The following is a 22,575-nucleotide window of genomic DNA, read 5'->3' on the forward strand; positions in this document are numbered from 1 at the left end:
TCCTACCCATGATCCCTAATTTGTAGGGCAGAAATCCTAAAGTGCTCATTGTTCCAAATAGATGACTCTTTTTCCAAAAATGGGCTCAACCCTCTCACTTATGTTAGATGTTAGAAAAATAAAACATCTTTGCTCACAACGTTTCACAATATGAGATCATTAAGAGCTTTGTGGGAAAATTTTTTATTTAAGGAGTACTACGCATACGTTACAAGGAATGCCACCTATATAGTAGTCTAAACCTTTAAGCAGCATGGCAACAACTGGGAGACTGGGCCCTAATCAATATTCACAACGGCAAGGAAGGCAGCTGACAGTGAACAAACACAGCCCACACAGGCACTGCTTAGGTGCTTCAGGACCATTAACCCTACAGGGCCTAACCTTGTGAGTCAAGACCGATTACTGTACTCCTATGAAGAAACTGTGAAAGGTGTAGAAAGGATGACTTCTTTGGCCAAAGTCATTTTTAAAAGTGATGGACCATAATTTAACCCAACGCTTTAAATCTTCTCACATGTTCATCTCTTTACCTATTCCTAAATCCCTGTCAATATCCCCATATATCCCTGTGCTCAAGAACTTCTAGTAGGGAGAGGATATCCAGGTATGGGTGAAACAGAGGAGAAAGGTGAGAAGTTCTGCTTTGGAATGGACTCTTTCCTTTAATCAGTTTCTATTATGATTCATTTCAAACTTACAGAACGCTAACAAGAAAGTTTCTAAGAATTCTTCAATTACACATATGCACTCACTCCCTCTACATACAGATATATGCACAAATATTTTTTTAAAAATTTATTTTCCTGAACCATTTGGGAACCAGTTATAAATATCATGTCCTTTTAATTCCCTAAAAAAAGGTAAAACCTTTTGGGTGAAAAGGTAGATGACAAGGGAGTAAATAAGGGAGGTCTACAACAGGCAATATTTACATGTGAATATAGGTTTTGCAGAATGCTTTTTGTTCCCAGTATGCACTACAATCATTCATATCCCAAACACCTGCCTACTAACATTTGCTTTAGCCAAATATTTCAAAAGCAATGAAAAGTGAGCAAAGTGGCATGTGTCACTTCTGAGTAAATATTAAGCATCATCATGGGACCCTACAAGTGATCTTTTCCCTCAGCTACAAGAATGCCGTAATTCATAAAGTAGAAGAGCAAACATGGCTGTCAGCAAGAAATAAATTTGTTCTCACATACAACAGATATTTTACTGTAACATAGTTTTACTATTTTACTGAAAAATAGTCCTTTACTGTAAAATAGTTTTGCAAAGTTACAATACTGAGACAGCATATACACTCAAACATTTCCAGAACTTTCTGCATCCAAAAATGACCTTATTTCCTTGGCATCTTCTACTGCTTTGTGGCATTTTTATCTAACTTACTAATAATTTAAAAAAAAAATCCCTAACCTAGTATTTTTGATCCAATAAATACAAAATAGATACTTTCTCTAGGTTTTTACTTTGATTTTCAAAGTATCACCTGTCAGAGATATAACAGTCATCTACATTTGTAAAACCCTGGAAAGTTTAAACTTTTATAGCTTTCTTTTACTTTTCTTATAGAAGCTCTAGCTTTAGTAATGCTAATGAATTCTCCTCCTAGCTTAGGGAAAGTAGGGAAATAAAATCACACATGGCACTTTATCATCATTTTCAGGCAACTTCCATTAAATATAACACTCAAATTTCGGTTTTTGTCTCTTTGCTGTCCTAAGCAAGGTACACTACTAATATTTTAAGTACATTAAGTAAATCTGGAGAGAATTCTAACACAGTGCAACTGCCATGCTCCAAAAGCTTTTATCTAATGTATTTTCAAGCTCTGTGAGATTATCATCACAGTGCTCTTCCACTGCTTATGACTGTGTGTGTGTGTGTGTGTGTGTGTGTGTGTGTGTGTGTGTGTGTGTATATATATACATGAACAAAATATCCCAAGTGATAGGGATATGGGCCAGATCCTGAGTGATCCCTCCCACCCACCATCTAACTGGTCCCTTCTTTATCCCAGCTACCTTCTCCCCCCAAAACATGAGACAGGCTTTCAACCATGGAGCAATTCTCCTGGCCCTTGAGTCTCATATACTATGTTATTTTATATTCCACAAATGGGTGCAGTCATTCTATGTCTGTCCCTCTCTTCTGACTTGTTTCACATAGTATGATACTCTCCATGTCTATCCACTTATAAGCAAATTTCACGACATAAATATATTTTTTTTTTTTTTTTGCTTTTTTTTTTGGGTCACACCCGGCAATGCACAGGGGTTACTCCTGGTTCTACACTCAGGAATTACTCCTGGCGGTGCTCAGGGGACCATATGGGATGCTGGGATTCGAACCCGAGTCGGCCGCGTGCAAGGCAAACGCCCTACCCGCTGTGCTATCGCTCCAGCCCCGACATAAATATTTTTAATGTGATTTCTTACTTAAATGAATTCCAAGCCTTAAATGTTATGATTGTTCCATGAAGGGTAGTCTTTAACTCCTGAAATTCCTTGTCAAAATGGAATTAATGAACAAGAAAAGGACTAGCATGAATTGATCTTTTAATAACTCAGCATACCTCATTTTCCTCTGAATCTCCCAAATATAACATAAAAGAAATAAAATGACTATAAAATACACAAACACAAAGAGAGCATTTCTTGACATTCTTATTACATGCTAAACACTCTGAACACGATCTCACAAGAGAGGGCAGCACGTGTGTCTCCAGCCAACCTAGACGGTTCAAACAGCGGAAAGGATCAATTTCAGTCATTCTCGTACACTATCAGATATGTGCAACATACATGAACTACACAGGTGAGAAGGCAGGGCATCAGTGATGAGTAAGAGCACGAGTCTGATTGGCTTCTGGAAGTCTCTTCCATACTCACAACACTTCATCAGAATTATCTACAATTTACAAACGCAGGCTTCTACGACTGCCAAGGCTTGAATTCTTGAATTTCTCCAACTGGCTACTTAAATTTCTGTGCCTTGATTTCTTCAGCCAGCCAAAATTGGAGAAATAATAAAAAGTTACTGCAACACGGGTTTTTTATGAAAAAAAAAATTTTAAATACATGTAAATACTTAGAACATAAAAAAATCACTCCATAATGCTAGCTGCTGGGGGTGTTGTTATGCCTATTCACACTCAGATGCTTTGTACTACAGGTTGCTTCAGTGGAACAAGTCTGTGTTCTAAGGTTTGACATTCAGGGCTTTCGCAGACGTTCAGGTCTGTGGAACACTCAGTTACTATCCCATTCTCAGCAGGCTGAAATTTGAAGATTTTTAAGTTGCCACAGAATATACACAATCAAAGTGGCTGAATCAAAATTTCAATACATAACATACATACATAACATTCTGGTGCGACTGGCCTGTCAACAGAAAGTGTGACCACACTGTGTACTACAGTGTGGCAGGAAATGTTATCTCCTTATCCCCTTTACTATTCTAGTTCCTGGAATAAAGTATCTAAATTGGTCTTGTAAAATGGAAATAAAAGGAGACAAAGTGAAGAGGGGGGAAAAGTAAATGGACGAAAGGAGAGTGAGGAGAGTGGGAGAATAAGGAGACAGGGGAGACCACTTGCTTGTTTCTCTTTCATTTAGAAGATACCTTCACGTATTTGTGTACTTAATACCAAACAAGGGGCTAACATCATATATATATATATATGTATGCCTACATATATATATATATATATATATATGTAATTCATAACACGTGGGGCCAGAATGGTAGTCAGCAAGTAGGGCACTCGCCATTCATGTGGCCAATGCAGATTTGATGCCCGACACCACTTACTTCCAGAGGAACCCCAGGAGTGATTCCTGAGCACAGCACCAGGAGGAAGCCCTGAGCATGATCCAGGTGTGACTCCCAAAACACAAAGCAAAACAAAACAAAAACAAATCCTCCCAACACACAACAACAAAGTAACAATTTGTTTTGAAAACTGAGCAGAGGGTCAGTTTGATTGAAATATCAGTAGATTTCTCTCCCGGAAGGGAGCAATATGATGCCTGCCATAGTCATGCCACAGGACCCCACGCCAGGCTGTTCCACTCGGGTGCCCCAGAGAGCCCTCCCCTTCCCAAGGGACCCGGTCCTGGCAGCCGAAAAAATGCACTACCCAACCACCACCATGCTCAAGGCCACTCCCCACAAGCTCAGGCCGGGCCTCACGCACAAGTGAACGTATTTCTGGACACATCATAAGACACTCCCTACCCATTTTCCAAAAGAACCACACCACAACTGATGGGATTCAGAGAGCAGGCAACCAATCATAGAGGGAAATATATATATGTGTATATACATATATATGCATATATATATATTCAGATATCTATACGAAAGTTCACATCACTCAACTTTGGACAACATGTTTGTGATATGCTAAAGAAGGTTTTAACGACCCCTGCCAAAATAGAACAACCTTCACACTATTCCCTTTCTGGATACCTTTTTGTAGCATTTTCAGAAATTTTTTCACAACCAACAATACGAAATATATTATTTCAGTTGTGTTTTGGGACAGAGATTGGAACTTGGGATGGAAACATCCCAAATATGGTGGTGGGGAAGGCGTAATGGTGGTGGGATTGGTGTTTGAATATTAAATGCAATCAAATATTGTGAACTACCTTATAAAATCAAATTTTAAAAAATAAATTGAATAAATAAATATCAGACTATCTGACTAGACATTTCTCTAAAGATGACATACAGATGGCCAACAGACCTATTGAAAAGATGTTCATCATCATTTATTATTAGAAAAACAGAAACTGAAGCCATAATATTACATTACACCTGTCAAGGTAACTATTACCAAAATAACAATTAAAAGTATAGGCAGACGGAACAGCTGAGTGGTGACGAGAGGGGAAGAGAGTTGAAAATCAGATAAACTGGCAAAGGAGAGCAGTCAATTTTTGTAAACTGGGCCCAAATGGAAACCCAAATATTACTTCGGTATCTAGTTATAATATCATCATTGTCACTGTCACTGTCATCCCGTTGCTCATCGATTTGCTCGAGCAGGCACCAGTAACGTCTCCACTGTGAGACTTGTTGATAGCCTGGCAAGCTACCGAGAGTATCCCGCCTGCACGACAGAGCCTGGCAAGCTACCCATGGCGCATTTCATATGCCAAACACAATAACAAGTCTCACATGGAAACTTGTTGCTCAAGCAAATCAATGAGCAACGGGATGACAGTGACTCCATGTGTAATTACAATATCATAAACCTGAAAATTACATATTGCCATAAATCAATGTGACTTTGAAAAAATATATAAAGGAATCAAAAGTATGATTCCGGTGGCAGAACATACGCCTAACACCCCAGGGCCTGAGTGAAGGCAGAAACCACGCAGCCCTGCAAGCACGGGTCGGAGCAGCCTCAGGGGCCAGTGGGCATCGCCAGAGCCCAGCACTCAACTCTCAGGTCTGAAGTGCCAGGCCTGGCATCACCGAGACCCTCCTGGACCCCTTCTCCCAGCGCTACCGGGGATGGCCCCTGGAAGAATTATTTTGAAAAAGTTTAAGGACTAGAGATTTTCCTTAGATGTACAGGGCCCTGAGTTCAATCTCTGAGAGGGCAAAAATATGTCTGGTCAAAAGTGACTAAAATAAAATAGATTTAAAAATTTTAAGTAGAGGCTGGAGAGATGGTACCGAGGATTAGGCACTGGCCTGGAGTGCAGCTGACCCCAGCTAGGTCCCCAGCAGCACACACTGGCTCCTGAGCATCCCAGGAGTAGACCTGGGACCCAAATATACCCCTGGGAAAAAGAGAATTTAAGTAACAAAAATGCCATATGTCTGAGGCTTGTAACTTCTAGAGCTACTACAATATCTCAGGTTGAATGAACACGCAGACTTGATCAATCTTTATAAGCCCGTCGATTCAGTGCTCATTAGCACCCCCATTTTAGAACCGAAGAACTTGAACACACAATGAGGTTTAGACACTTGTCCAGTGCCCCAGCAGCAAGCGACAAAACTGGTTCCAGGCTGCATGTAGCTAACTAAACTGTAAGTCTGGTTACTAACTGAGAAATCTGTATAGAAAAAGTGAAGGACAGCTGAAATGCCTACTCTCTGTTCATTAGTTTTGTGTGTTCGCTTTTGTTCCAGGGCCACACGCAGGAGTGTCAGGGCTTACTCCTGGCTCTGCACTCAGGGGTCACTCCTGGTGGCCTGAGAGGGCCACATGGGGTGCCAGGGCTGGAACCCAGGTCGGCAGCATGCAAGGCAAACACGCTATGGCTGCACTATCACGCCAGCCTGCACACTCTGTTCAATTAATGATTAATTTCTTATACACACACATACAGGCACACAAATTACAGGGAAATGAACAGAATGACACATACTAATGCTTCATAGGAGACTTTCTATCTGGGACCATTTTAAAAGGTACTTTCACTATTTCTATCAGTTCATTAATTATAATTTCTCTAGTACCACCAGCCTTCAACTGATGAAAAACAGCAACCCATGGAGTGTGGGTAAAGAGGGCTACAAAGCAAAGCAAAGTGACAGAATGAGCTATGTAAACCAACTGTAATAAAAATACCGGAACCATAAATCTTTAAATATCATTACTTTGTTTAGCCAGCATTAATGATGAATGCAAAAGCGGCTTAAGCCTAACACAGCAGTCGGGGTAGAAGACAGGGAACAGTATACAAATCCAGTTTCCCGTCTCCACATCCGGAAGGTTTCTGACAGCAATTCTAATAGGAAACTCCAGATCAATACATCAAGCCGGAGAGAGCTGTCAGGGCATGAAAGCCTTTCTTAAAAGGCTGCTCGGCCAGGAGTTCCCACGAAGGGGCAGCAGGACAGCGGGCATCCGGGCAGCTAGTCCAACCCCAGCAGCCAGTGTGCAAGCGGTGCCAGCAAAACCACAGCTAACTGAGCACCCAAGAAATTCTAGGCTCAATAATTCAGCAGCATGTTGGGAACTGCATGAGAAATGTTTGCATTAAAACATTCTGATCAAATAAAAATTATTAAAATGGGGAGGGAGAGGAAGTCAGAAAAGGTGAAGGGTAGGTGTTGAGGGGGTTGGGAAGGTGAGAGTGTGCAATAAGGAGTAACTTGGCCTAACAGGAGACATACAAAAGCGAGAGTTTTAGATAAGCTAGACTTTGCTGTGACTGAAAGTTTTCATGTAAAATGTAAGTCTGGAGGTCACAGAGACAGTACAGTGGTTAAAGTACTGCCAAGCTGAGTTCTACCCCCAACACTGCATGTCGTCCCAACCCCATGAGGTGCCAATTCCTAAGTACAGAACCAGAGTAAGCCCTGAGCACTCAGGTGTACCATACACCCCCAACACCCCTAAAATTATATGTGTGCATGTATAAAATAAAATAAAATGTAAGTATTTCACAGAGAGCCAGTTAACTTTTTTTTTTCCTTTTTGGGTCACACCCAGCAACACACAGGGGTTACTCCTGGCTCTGCACTCAGGATTTACTCCTGGCGGTGCTCAGAAGACCATATGGGATGCTGGGAATCGAATCCGGGTCAGCCACATGTAAGGCAAACACCCTACCTGCTGTGCTATTGCTCCAGCCCCACCAGTTAACTTTTTTAGGACATTTGAAAATAAATTAACAATACTACTTATTTAATATTTAATTAATGATTAATATCAGAGTTATCATATCTGAGCTCAAAAATTAGATAAAAGGTATAAATGAATAAAATTTTCAAGGGATTTAAATGTCTCCTTACATGTAACTTAATAAAATGCTATAGGATATGTGTAATTACATGTAAATCATTTCTAAAAATTATATTCATGGTAACAGTAATACTACCTCTTCCAACACTAATAGGTTTGTTAATAGAATTTAAATTGTCATTTTTGGTTTACTAAAAACATTGTCGTTTCTAAGAAAACTATAAAAACTCACTCATGGGAACTTCACATGAGAGTCTAAGAATATCTCTATTGGCGCATACCTCCCAAGATCCATCTAACTCCCAACACCAGAGATGACACAGCCATCAAGGACCCTGTCAGGGGTCACACTGCCTGCAAGTACCAGAGGCTTGACATTAAAAGAGGAGAAAATCCCGTAGGGGGACTGAGAGATACACAGCAAGATAGCAGCAATGGGCCAAAGGCATGCCAGCGAGAGAACTAATCCACAGCACTGAAAGTGTGGGAGGTGGGAAAGCGGGAAGGAGGGTCACGGGGGTCTTTCAGGGAGGGAGACCGGGACACTGGTGAAGGCTGTGACATTGTAATTTGTAGTGAAAAACTATCATTAATAATAATGTAAGTAACCATACTTCAAATGATAAAAGAAAATTCATACGTTTAAAAAAAAGAAAGGAAAGAATCACTTTGGTGACAATACACCAAAAATGGAGAGGTGAAAAGAAAAACCCCCTTCTCCAAAAGTGAAGATTTATTGAACCAAGAAAGATGAATTGCAGCTGCGCAGAAGCCAGCAACGATGTGGGGAATAACCAAGCTTCCTACTTCACTGATGGCAGCAAATAACAGAAGAACACCTGCCACTCGGGAGGGCTCAGGACCCTGCCAGAGGCTGGACAAACCCATAGTTAGGTCAGAGAACCTGAGCAATGCTAAGTTATAACTACTAACTCCACACCAGAACTGCCTTTTACTCACACTTAGGGGAGCAAACATGCAAACTTAAGCAATACTCTGCAAATTAGTATCAGTTAAAAGTACTTCTGAATCTATGCAGTGCACAAAATATATAATAAAATTTATATACCAAAACTAAAACCTCTGACACTTCCCTTGTAATTCAAAATTTCTGATTTTGTTTTTATCAAATATCCTAACTATTCCCTTACCAATATTATTTTCTATCATAAATGTAAACTTAAACCTAAAAAAAAAAGATCTATGATGAAAGGTTTGCTTTATTTTTTCTGCTTGTTTCCACTAAAATTTCATTATGCTTTTTTTCTTAGTATTGCTTTTTGTGATAAGAACCTAAAATCTAGTTTTTTAATAACTTTGAAGCACATAATACAGTACTGTTGGCTATATAATCATAAGACATGCATAATAATGCATAATTATACATGCACAATCATAAAGACATGCTCTTGAAATTATTCATATTTTAACTTCAAGTTTGTCCACTTTGAACAACATATCTCTAATTCTCTTAATACCCAACATATTCAAATTTCTAGAAAGTGCCTTCTGTATTTAAGAAATCAAATTTCTCTTAAAACTTGATTTTGCAAGATTTTTCTTCTGTGGTAAATACACCATCTTTGGTATTACACCAAGAAACACCTTCATTGGTAATTATTGCTCTTTTAAAAATAATTTTGGGTTCTTATTAGATCTTAATCACCAATGAAACAGGTCTGTTTCCCTGTATTTTCTCTGTAGCACAGGCAAACTCTAACTTCATCTAACAAGGTTTTAATATGTTAAAATATACGCCAGGACGTCCAGCTATGCCAGCTCCTTCTTGCTACTTGTGTATGCACTACGAGAGTATTGGAGAAACACTGTCATTGCCTTAATATTTTTTCTGCTTAAAATTTTTTTTCATCTGAAAAATGGGGTGGGTAAAGAGTGGAATTTTTTGGCTAACAGGTTAAATGTTAAAAAAGTGGTTCAAAACCACTTTCTCTGGTCTTGAATCACTGTGGGAAGTGCTCAGGTTCCACTAGGAAGCGGATCGTGGGATGCCAGGAATTGAACCTGGAGCCTCGCATGGAATCTTCCCCTTGAGCCACACATGGGGCTGTGACACATCTGGCCGTGGCACTTGTACAATTGGCCCTGGTCATACACATCACTGCAGTACTGGCGCACGTGCTGGCTGGGCCACACGCACTGAGCTGCGGTGCTCTCCCGTATGCTGCTTGTGATGCAGGCTGAAGGCTGCATGCCCAGCAGAGTGCTTACATACGTTTCAGCTATAATACTTGCTGAGGGACACAAAGTCTAAGTGCAGTGCACACACACCTTGACTCAGTGCATATCCTCTCGTCCACACAAGGGCGCCAACTGCAGGGTCATGCTGGGCCCATGTGGGTGCACCAGTTTCAAACTCTTACACTTGCAAGGCGGGTAGCCTTTTCCTCACTGAGCCATCCCACAAGGTCCCGAGAAAGTCCGATAAAGTTTTCTTTAGTTGAGGAAACTAAAACGTAACCCCAGTAAGCAAAAGGGAAAGAAATTAACCATGGAGCTAAGAAAACGTACCTTGCAATGGTAGGATCTTGACCCCAAATTCTTCCAGGCATCCAAGAGCCTGGATAAGATCTAGTTCCTCCTGAATGGCAGCTGGGCGGTCTGTCATCAACTGTAAGCAGCACCTAAGAAGAATGAAAAAGAAAAAGCATGTTTGGCCAAGTTCTATGTCTAAGTACTTCAAGAACATGAACTTCAGCACATATTATAAAAAACCTAACATATGTCAAACATTCTGCTAGATGCTTTCTGTGAGCTTACTTAATCCTTATAGTAAGCCCATGAGATAAGTAAATAGCATCATTTGCTTTCAAGAAAGCCAAAATTGAAGCTCAGAGAGGTGAGTAATTCCCAAGTATTTCACTGACAGTGTGTAAATGGCTCCTTAGTATATATGAAGCAAGATATGTTAACTATAAGCTTAAGGGGATTTTACTGCTGACTCCAAAGGTAAAGGACAGGACTGGCATAATATGCAGTTAGTCTTCTAACAAAAAATGAGAGAATCTTGGTTGAGTCATAACCTTGTCTCCCAAAGGGAGAGAAAAAAAAAAGATTAACTGAAAGACTGCCTAAGGGATAGTCTTCTGACAGAAAAGGACTATCTCAGGTAGGTATTTGGGGCAATGGACCTGGGATTGTGTTGGCTCTTGCAAATTTACAGGATTTAAATTAGGTGGACGCTAATACTTACTGCTGATTCAAACTTAAAAAATAAAACCTCTTAGGCTGCAAACGACTTCAAATAGCAGGCAAGGAGCTTGCCTTGCACTCAGCCTTTTATGTATGAGGAGGCCCTGTTTGACCCATAGCATCCTGTGGTACCCCAGCATGCCGGTATTTTAAAAAATAACACTGCAGTATTTTAAAGCAAACTTGCCAATTAAATAGTCTACAGCTGTCACAAAAGAACTGAAACAAACCTGTAGGTGCTCAAAGGAAAATTTTCCATATGAACCGAAAATTATATGGGGGGGATACAGAAAAGTATAAACATAATAAGGACTTATTTGTGACATAAGGAAAGATGCAACAATTGATACAAGGAAGGATAATTATTATCTAATATAGCCTTTTTGTATATTGCTTCCTTAATAAAAACAAAGGAACAGACTGAAGCCTCAAGAATGACTCAGAGGGCTACAGGATATATTCCCCACACAAAGTGCCAGGCTCAACCCCCCGAGCAGCACTGCAGTGTCCCACAGCACCACAGGGTCTCCTGAGCACCAGCAGGAGTGACCCATGACTTCTGCCAGTGTGGCCCCAAAGCCCGAAGAATTAAATAAAACAAACAAATGTAAGCATTACAGATGTTTGAGTTATTTTCTGGATCCTCTAATGTAAAAACCTAAAGCTCGCCGAGGGGCGAGTGCACTCTCGGGCTGTCCAGGCAGCTCTGTCTCACCACCCGCGTTCGGTGCCCTGGAACCGCAGTGTGTGGACTGGATCGGGACGGCTGTTGGCCAAGGACCGGCGAGGGAAGAACGAGGACCAAGCTGGTTGCTGATTAGTTACCGTTTATTCAATCTTCCATCTTTCTCATCTCCCGCACTCCCAGCTCCAGCCTCTCTCTGGATCAACTGCCACTTCTTTCACTTCTCACATCTCTGCTCTTACTTCTCTCTCCCACCTTGCCCTCTAGGCTACACCCAGCCAGGTAGCAAAAATCAACATAAGAAAGCCCTTCCTGAGGGCAGGGCACTCCAAAGCCCTTCCTCACTCTTAAAGTTTTTTTTTTCTTTTCCTTAGTCCAAACACTTATTAACATCTTAATACTAGTTATTTTTGGATGGACATAGCAAGAGATACATTGAGGTTTGCAAGGCAACTCTCCTGGAAACATCTTGCCACAGACTCAGACCACAGCACTCAGGCCAGATTAATCATTCCTCACCCTAGCAGGGTCCAAATCTAGTTATCACTGTTTGGATCATGACAGCATTTGTCCATGATCAAGCTCTTAACTTATAGTTAAGCATTAGGCACTTTGGCCAGGCCCATCTCGATGCCAGGGTAGCACACAACTCACCGCTTGCCCTGGGTCCTTCTCGTCCCCCGTCGGGACAGTGCTTTGGGGGTGCTAGGAAGTAAGGGCAGCTGAGGCTTAGGTCAAGAGAACAGATGCCCTGGAGGAAAATATCATGTAGAGTCAAATGACTCCCAGGTTACAAAAGCATAACATTTGTTAAGTCTTCCTGTGTCCATACAAAAAGGACTTGCTCTGAATAAACTATGCAAAGGACTCAAGGAGAAGAGAAAAACATTATTTACAAGTCAACAGAACACTAAGAAAGAAGCTACAAATAAACAAAGAGGAATAGGAGCACTGTAAGGGGAGTAACCCAATAAACCTAAACTACCTGAGGCTATGTTATCCTACACTCTAAAATTGTGAACATTCTACTATATCACAATTCAAAGGTCACAGTTTTTGTATCACATTGTACATACATAACATCTTTTAAAATTAAGGTGTATTCACATCTCAATTTTAAACATATGCAACATCTTTTAAAATCAAGGTGGCTATCTTCAGATTTTTAAATTTTAAAAAGATTTTAAAAAGATTTTAAAATTAAGGTGGGTTCACCTGAATACAGATATATATGTACATATATATATGTGTGTGTGTGTGTATGTGTGTATATGTGTGTGTGTGTGTTTAAATAATAACTGGTAACACCTGCCAAAGAGATTTAAGCCAAACACCACTTCCAGTTTCAAAAGCTACTCTACTCGAAATTTTCATCATCTGAAACAAAAAGGCAACTCCTTGTGAAAACAAGAAAAAGGACTATTTTTAAACAAGTTTGTCAAGTTCAATAACATGGTCTAAGAAAACATGATTCTCTTTGTGTTAACACTGACAGAAGAAAGTACATGTAAGTTTTGCTGAAGTTAAAACAACAACTAGTGACTTTGTGGGGAAAATAAATCTAAACAGCTACCACAATCATTATACCCAGTTACACTCCAAACGGGGTCAAGTTTTTCGTGAAAAACGTGAAAGTTGGGAGTATGGTGCCACCACCAGGTCCACCTGTACCTGTGGGGTGAGTGCATCAGCAGCCTGATGGTGCCTTCAGGCTTCCTGACACCCCAAAATTGGCCCTGTACTTTTGGCCGGACCCCAACCACATGGGACCAAGTTTACCAAGAGAACCAAGTAAACAGCCAAAAGTTAGGTACGTGGAAACCATGCTCACAAGCCACCCCCGACTCAGCTATACAAGCTCATTTATTGGCCTTATTTCATAGACCCATAGATAAATCTCAAAAGAGATCAAAAGCCACAGGTAATCTCAGACCCAAGCATGGCTGAACAGACTGGGGAAAATTGGGGGGCGGGGGGGGCAGGTTGGCCTGGTGGCCCGCCCAAGCAGAGCCCCCAGCAGCCATTTGCTTCCACAATTCAAAATCGCCACCATGCACCTAGCCTGACTCCACCATCTCAGGACAGATGTCACCAAGTTATAATCTGCTGAAAATTCAGGTATGTGGGTTTTGTGACTAAAATCTCCAGGCTTTCTCAGGGTTGGGATGGGCTGCCTCCCCCCCACTTCCCTATACTTCCGGAGGCCCCAGCAAGTCACATCCACACCAAAGCAGCCACCCAACTGAAAAGCTACTCCTGCCTTACCATCCCAATAAAAATACCAAATACCCTGAACAAACACTATGACCTCTTAGCACCTGTACTGCAAACCATAATGAATAAAAGGAAAAGGAGACAGCAAGCAAGAAAGAAAGTGTCTCCCATTAGAGGGAGGCTGGGGGTGGGGATGGGGGTGTTGGTGGGGAAACAGGACATTGGTGGTAGGAAATGTACGCTGGTGGAGGGATGGGTGCTGGATGACTGTATGACTGAAGCCCAATTATGAACAGCTTTGTAATGGTCTAACTCAGATATCCAATTAAAAAAATTTTTTTAAATAAAGTAATGCGGAGTTCATGCCCAGTTCAATCAGTTTAATCAATGGCTGAATAAATAGCAGTACTTCTACATTATTAAAAAATAATAAGGGGGGAGCTGGCGTGATAGCACCGTGAGTAGGATGTTTGCCTTGCACGCAGCCCACCCGGGTTCAATTCCCAGCATCCTATATGGTCCCCTAAGCACCATCAGGGGTAATTCCTAAGTGCATGAGCCAGAAGTAACCCCTGTGCATCACTGGGTATGACCCAAAAAGCAAAAAAGAAAAGGAAAAAAAAGAAATACGTGAAACTACTAAAGCAGTAAAGAATATGAGCAGGGCTGGAGAGACAGCAGAGCAGGTAGGGAGCTTGCCTTGCACTCAGCTCAATCCCTGGCAGCACCTAGTGCCTCCAAGCCTGCCAGGAGCGATCCCTGAGTGCAGAGTCAAGAGAAAGTCTTGGCACTGCAGAGTGTGTGACCCCAACACACACACACACACACACACACAAAAAAAAGCAAAAACATAGAGTGGCATGGGAAACTGTCCTTGCTCCCCTGGTGCAAGGAGCTTAGGTTTATTGGGTTACATCATCGTGCTCTTGAGGCAATCCCATTCCTGTGTGTTTATCTTTAACTTCTCTGTGCTCTGCCTTCTCTATCGGTTATTCGCTTATATCCCCAAAGCAGACCCTGTGACTTGTAAAGTCACATCCTTCTAAGGACTCTGGATTTTGTCAGTGAAATATTGCTTTTCTTTTTCCCTTATGTCCTTTGCATAGTTTACTTTAGAGCAATGTCTTTTTTGCATAGACACAGGAGGACAATTAATGCTATGCTTTTGTAACTTGGGAGTTAATTGACTCCGAGTAATATTTACTCCTGGGCATCTGTCATATTGACTCAACGTAAGCCTCAGTTGCCCTCAGTTCCTAGTACCCCAAAAGCAGGGTCCCGACAAAGGAACTGGATGTACCCAGGGCAAGTTATAAGCTATCCTGGCATCAAAACAGGATGAATCAAGCGCCATAAAACTTATAATAAGAGCATGGTCATGGACAAATTCTGTCACGACCCAAAGAAAAGTGACTGGACAAGGACCCTGCTGGGGTTAGGAAGGACTAATATGGCCTGAGAACTGTAGTCTGAGATACATACATAGCAAGATGTCCCCAGGAGAGCCACCCTTTAAGCCTTAATGTATCTCTTACTGTGTCCATACAAAATGACTAGAAAGATTATTAAGAAATAAATTTTAGATGACCATTTAAATACATAAGGACTAAGGGAAGAAGAAATAAGCCCTCAGATGAAATTCCGTCCTTGAAAATGCAAATATTCATGAGGCAGAATTAGAAAGGCTGACAGTTTAAAGAAGCGGCACTTTGGTGTCCTTTTAATAGGAAATAAACTGGTACCATTTATCATGACGTATGAAAATTATATTTATCTACTAATCCCGCAATTCCATTCTGTACTGTCTAAATGCAAGTCACAATTGTAACCAGTTCACAAACTAAATATGTAGCCAATTCCACACACAGTTATTACAATTGTAGCCCAAGGAAGTAAGCCTCAGTTTTACAGATGACAATGCTAGAGCACTGATAACTGGCCCACAGTCACACAGGAAGGAGTTAGCTGGATTTGTACACAGGCATCTATCTCATCCTCACTCTCTGCTGCTTCTTAAACAATGAAAACAGTTTGGAAACTCGAAACCAATCACAGGCAGTTCAGAAAGGGCTGAATGAATGCAACAATTCAATGCAATGGTTGAAGGCGTGGGACCATATTCAGGGGCTGCATACAGCAGCATAAGTACAGGGGGAAGCACATATGGTATCTCACTCTTACAAAACCGCATGTAAGTATTAATGCAAAACAACTAGTCAGAGAATGATTTGGCCCAAAACATCTCATTTATTTAAATAAAGAATAAATGATTCACTGTCAAATAAAATGCAAAGACTCTGTAACTCTGCAGGTTGTTAATAAAAGATCTAAGATTACAGGATAAAATTAGAATAATGTGTTGGGAAATGGAACACAGTACAAAAAATCTACCAAATAATTCACAAGGTTAGAGTCACCTTGCACTAAAGGTATCTCCAGCTTTCTTCTGTTTTGTTGATCAAGAAATATAAATTCAAAAGGTGCATGAAAATGTGAGATTCTCAAAAAAACAAAAAACTGCCTTAAGAAGAGGATGAAAATTATTTCTATAAATTTTGAGAATAAGCATAGCTCTGAGCAAGAAAATGTAAAACAGGTTTTAGAACAAAGATCTCAGACTAAGCAAGAGAGAACAGACCCAGAACAGACCGATGTGTGAACTGAAGGAGAAATACAATTAGAGGGACAAAACATGAGAGTTTGGAAACAGTAGTCAAACGCACAAGCATCCTGGCCTGTGACCAAGATGGAATCCCAAGTTATTTTTCAGTTTCTAGAATGGAGAACAAGTAAGATTATCATTTTGAGGTTCTGAAGATTCATTGGTACAGAGGAGATACATTTATATACTTTAGTCTTCTTTAAAGTAAAATGGTTTTCTCTAGGGAAATATGAAGGGAGGGAGAGAGGGGAGAAAGGGGGAGAGGTAGAGAGAGACGTTTAACAGAGAACATGGGCTTCTTCAAAGAGAACAAAGCCAAGAGTCCATATGCAGGCTCATCTCCAGGGACGAGAACTCACCAAAACATATTGATCAAAATGCACTGGGTTCTTAAAACCTACTAACTTTAAAACACCATGAAATAATAAGGAAATTCTTGAAAGACCGGTGTTATGTATCTAAATTACTGAGAATTTAAGATTATGAATATATCTTCCTTTATCCTGTTAAAAATTAGCAACAGAATAAAATACACTACAACAGGCCATGAAAGAAACTGACTTCTAAAGAATCTAAAAAAGTTCTACCTGGAAGGGACTTCTGAGTTTTATCATGTAATTAGGTTCTCCGTCCCTAAACAGAGTGGAAGTCATCCATAAAAAAAGATTTTAAAAAATCATCTAAATGTGATGAAATTTTTGACATCTTTGAGATTTGCTCTCTGGCTATCGAAAGAATCTCTTCCAACAGAAGAGAAGTGCTACCTTCGGCACCAAGAATGACAGGGGAACAGCATGCGGGAGAAACAGGGTCACCAGGAAGTGATTAGGCTATCCTGAATAAAATTGTTCTCTTTCTGTATTCTAGCAATAGATAACTACATCCACGGAAAATAGCTAATCTGCATTTGTGATATCTGGGGCGGGGGGGAAATAATAAAACAACAGAACCATTTGCTCTGACTTCCCATCTCCCCTTCGTGGGTGACAATGGAATCGCCTACCTGGCCAGATCCATGCAGCTGTCAGTGAGGTTGGTGGACGAGTTGAAGTATTCTCTGCTGGCGGCCAACACCAAGTCGATACTCTTTTCGTAACTGACCCTATACTGGGTTTTCCCTTTATGGACTACACTAGCGGGAGGATTTATTGACCCATCACTGCAGTGCATCATCTGTCCAGCCAGGTGGATATTTTCAAGGCGACTGGAACAAAGAAGGCTTTCTGTAAAGATCTGGGGAAAAGAAGAAATGGGAATTAATGTTTGATGAGGAAGAATTCAGTTCTCGACAAAACAAAAGCTCGGATAACCGTAAGAAATTAAAAGGCCATCAACCCTAGAGGCAGAGACAGCGTACGATTTGTGAAAGGACTAAGTAACAATGAATTGTACGCTATAGGGTGATTGATTTCTAGATATATAGATTTCACCTCAATTGTGTTGTCTCATACCCATCTGTGCTCAGGGCCTGTTCCGGGCTACGTTCTCAGGGCAGTGCTCTGAGAGCCAAATGTAGTGCCGAGATCAAACCCAGGGTCAGCCATATGCAAGGCAAACAAGTACCTTATCCAAGTATTTACGTTAAAAAACTTATGTATTTTTAAGGGTAACAAAACATAATGGACAAAATTCAGTAGGGCATTACAATGTATATTGAAAGGTACTAATTCTAAAATATTTGCAGGACTATATTAACCTCATTTAAACTATTTCAAACTATTACAATGTTAACTCAAAGAAGAGCAACTGATGAAATTATTAAATATCAAAGCTTAATAAGGAGCTAAATACTGCAAAAAACTATTAAATTTGTCAAGCTGTTATAATTACATAGGAAATAGTTCAAAATGCTTGCTGCCAACTTCCAATCAGAATCAAAAACAGAAAAATACAAAAGTGAAGCTACTGTAACTTAGAAACACTATCGTAGACAGCATAATGACAAGTAGGTTTGAATCCGTGTGCATATGTTTTATTTTCTCTTGAAACTATATTTCCCTCAAGAAGCAAAAGGAGAAGTGATTGGCATTTGTGAAAGATGTGGAACTGTCATCATCAATATAAACTTCACACACATTCCAGAAATCAAAAAAAGGACAATTGAAGAACAATTCAAGGATCGTGGAGATAGCGCCAGGTGTTGGCAAAGGGCTAGAGCTCATGGTTTGCATGCAGGAGCCCTGAGCTCAATTCCAGACACCACGTGGTCAGCTCCAGCGCCACCAGAAGCAGCTTACGAGCACCATGCTGGGAGTAGTGCTCAAGCACTGTTAAAGTAGCACTTAGCACTGTCATCCCATCGTTCATCGATTTGCTCAAGCGGGCACCAGTAACGACTTCATTGTGAGACTTGTTACTGTTTTTGGCATATCGAATACGCCATGGGTAGCTTGCCAGGCTCTGCCGTGAGGGCAGGATACTCTTGGTAGCTTGTTGGGCTCCCCGAGAGGGACAGAGAAATCAAACCCGGGTCAACCACGTGCAAGGCAAGCACCCTACCCGCTGTGCTATGCATTTTATATCACTGCCATTGTCACTGTCATCCCATTGCTCACCGATTTGCTCGAGCGGGCACCAGTAACATCTCCATTGTGAGACTTGTTGTTACTGTTTTTGGCATATTGAATACTCCACAGGGAGCTTGCCAGGCTCTGCCATGCGGGCAAGAAACTCTCGGGAGCTTGCCGGGCTCTCTGAAAGGGAGCCTCATGCAAGGCAAACGCCCTACCTGCTGTGCTATCACTCCAGTCCTCATTAAATAAAAATAAAAATAAATAAATATAAATATATTAAAACAAATATATAAATTTGATATAAACTTTTTTTTATATAGACCACGTTTATAAATAAACCTTCCCTTGCTCTGGAAAGGGGTAAGGCCGGAGAGACAGAACAGCTCAGGCCCTTTGCTTGCATGAGGCAGACCAAAAAAATTCATTTCATTAAAGTCTACATTGGTACTCTTCTGTTAAAGTCACCTAAATTAAAACAACAACCAATTTCAATAAGTAAAGAATAATCTTTATAAATCTCATTTCATACATTTGGTCATACTTTGTGATACCAGAGCATAACAATATGAGAAGCATCCTGTATAATTCTGTGTCCAGCTTATTTAAGAGGCAAATTTAAGTGGGATCTTAATTTCAAACTGTATGTTGTAAAAATTTATTTACGTACAAACCGTAAGTATGATCACTGTCATCACTGTCATCCTGTTGCTCATTGATTTGCTCAGGTGGGCACCAGTAACATCACCAAGTGAGACTTGTTGTTACTGTTTTTGGCATATCAAATACGCCACAGGGAGTTTGCCAGGCTCTGCCGTGTGGGCGGGATACTCTCAGTAGCTTTCCGGGCTCTCCAAGAGGGATGGAGGAATCAAACCCTGGTCAGCCGCATGCAAGGCAAATGCCCTACCCACTGTGCTATCTTTCCAGCCCAATTCTGGAGACACAGGCAAATAATTCCTCCTTGACAACCCTCAATCGCTGCTGGTGGGCATGTCACCTGCCCCAGTGTGTGTGGCAGACAAGATGGAGTAATGTGGTGGCAATATTCTTACCATCCAAGTTTCCAACTTCAACTTCTTGGGGTCTACTCTTAGTCAATTAATAACCATTTCCCAAGTATCAACTTACATTCCAAACATAATGTGCACTGGAGAATATGAGGGTAAATATAATATGATAACAGCTATATAGGAAGTCATGACTAAGCAGAAAAAACATTCATAGGAAAAAGTAAACTGCATTTGTGTTTTCATATGCCTTGTTCTAAAAAAAATTCTATGAGAGCAAGGAAGACATCATAAAGGGCATAATTAGTGAACTGAGTCCTGAAATTACCAGCATTTTTAAAAAAGGAAGGGGAAATGCATTCCAAATAAAAAAAACAATACATGCAAACTCACAAAACCTCGAGCAAGCAGGGTGGACAGAAGAATTCTGATATTTAATGACATGCTGCTGGAACACAGGGCGTGGTGGTGAACGGCAAAAGTGAGAATCGACAGGAAGCAGAAGGACCCCCCGGCTTTCCAAGCAATATAGATTCTTTTTCCAAGAAGTATGAATGCGTTCTGCTTATTGATATGCAATAAGCAGCAAAATTTAAGCAGGTCTATTTTAGAGGAATAATCTGGCTCAGGGCAAATTAGGAAGAGAAGCAAAAGAAAAGGGACAAGCTAATATTGTTGCAATTCAACAGGGATGACTTTAGGGCAGATCTGAAGACTTTTCACAGGAGTGTGAAATGTTTTACTGACCACCAGAGCTGTGGAAAGTAGGAAGTCATTACAGTTCAGTTTCCTAAGACTGACCCTCTAAATAGCGTAGCAATGACCACAGATAGAGAAGAGGTTAATCACAAAGGCATTCAAAGAACAAACCACTATTTCAATCAGCAGCTTCTACTCACAAGAACTACAGGGAGTGAAGTTTCTGCTGACTCCAACATGAGAACTGTTAATAATCAGGTCACTGTCACTGTCATCCCGTTGCTCATTGATTTTCTCGAGCAAGCTCCAGTAATGTCTCCATTGTGAGACTTGTTGTTACTGTTTTTGGCATATCTAATACGCCACGGGTAGCTTGCCAGGCTCTGCCATGCAGACAGGATACTCTCGGTAGCTTGCTGGGCTCTCCAAGAGGGGTGAAAGAATCGAACCTGGGCCAGCCACATGCAAGGCAAACGCCCTACCTGCTGTGCTATGGCTCCAGCCCTAAAAACCAGGTAAGGAAGACAGATCAAAAGACTGAAGTGCGGGGTCAAAGAAATAGTATGGCAGGTAAGGCCCCTGCCTTGCACATGGCCTGCTAGGGTTGAATCCCTGGCACCCCACAAGGTCTCCTGAGCCTTGTCAAGAGCGATTCCTGAGCACAGAAAGAGAAGTAAGCCCTGAATATGATCAGATGTGGTCCAAAACCCCAACACACAAATCAGACCAGGGTGCATGGTCTTCAATTCAGGAGTACAAGGGGTGATTCCTAGCACCAGAAGGTCACCAAGCACTGCCAGGAGTGTACCCCAAGCACCACTTCTAAAACAGCTCCCCAAGCACAGGTTGGTGGAGCCCAAAATTCAGAGAAAAGGAACGATGCAACAAGCAAAAAGAAAAATGGCAATCATTTCCACATGAAAGTTACCTCATAACAAGCATCCACATCTAAGCAGGTGTAGACATTCTGCTGCATCGCTAACATATCTTGCAGCAGCATTCTCCAATGCGACTCACTGACAGGAGGCTGCCTGGGGAAAGAAGAGAAAGAAAACAGCTGGTGAAATCTCTCTTCGGGATTGGCAAAAAGGTTAAAGCAAACACAGAGACACACACGCATACAAGCACACACCAGAAAGGTACACACATAGACACACGTGGTTCCAAAGAACCAACAGGAATGTGTCTTCTCAGAATGTTGAGAAGTCTGTGAGACAAAAGAACGCTGGGCAACTCCGTATCACGGTCAGAGAGGCCGCCAGAGCTGTCTGCCGTGGGCTGCCTAGATACACAACCCAAAGGGCAGAAAATACTGGAAAAGCTCAACCAGCAGTGCGCTTCGAAGATATAACAGATGTGATACAACAGAAAACACTTTAGAGTTGAGAACCTTCTTCGTGAAGTCTTCATCACTCTGCCAGTGGCCAGCTGCGGGTGGAGCTACCATCAATTATGTTGCACACCAGACAGCATCCAGAGACCACGTTGACCATCACTGCAGAGCTGGGAATCAAGCTCTTGACAACCAAGTGTGGGCCTGGCAGTGCGGTTCTCACAATACTCTGTAGGGCAGCCCTGTAGGGTTACCACATCTTCTCCCGGGTGACAGAAGATAGAGCCTCTTAGGGCTGCTTCAGGGGGTTAATCACCCTATTTGGTATGAGAAGTTCCATGTCCCACAAGAGCCAACAACTTTTGTAACAATTTCTTAGGCATACTGTAGTGTCACTTCCTGGTCACGGCAGGGGCCCCACGCAGGAGGCTCAAAGCATGAAGCTCACCTTTCCTAGCTCACTTACAGTTCCTCCAGGTCAGAGGAACTGACCCACAAGAAAACAAACTCAGACAAGCCATGAAGC

At 41.4% G+C, this 22,575-nt stretch overlaps 1 protein-coding gene across 1 annotated transcript in view; it reads right to left on the bottom strand.

Moving 5' to 3' along the window:
• Positions 1-22,575, bottom strand: part of NBAS (NBAS subunit of NRZ tethering complex) — a 388,118-nt gene that overhangs the window by 189,005 nt on the left and 176,538 nt on the right. The window contains exons 29-31 of the mRNA XM_055121563.1: positions 21,645-21,747; positions 17,501-17,730; positions 10,256-10,368 (exon numbers count right to left, since the gene is read on the bottom strand). Of these exons, the coding sequence (XP_054977538.1) occupies positions 10,256-10,368; positions 17,501-17,730; positions 21,645-21,747 (446 nt within the window). The remainder of the gene's footprint in view (positions 1-10,255; positions 10,369-17,500; positions 17,731-21,644; positions 21,748-22,575) is intronic.

This window comes from Sorex araneus, chromosome X, assembly GCF_027595985.1.
Source record: "Sorex araneus isolate mSorAra2 chromosome X, mSorAra2.pri, whole genome shotgun sequence".
Lineage (NCBI taxonomy): Eukaryota > Metazoa > Chordata > Mammalia > Eulipotyphla > Soricidae > Sorex > Sorex araneus.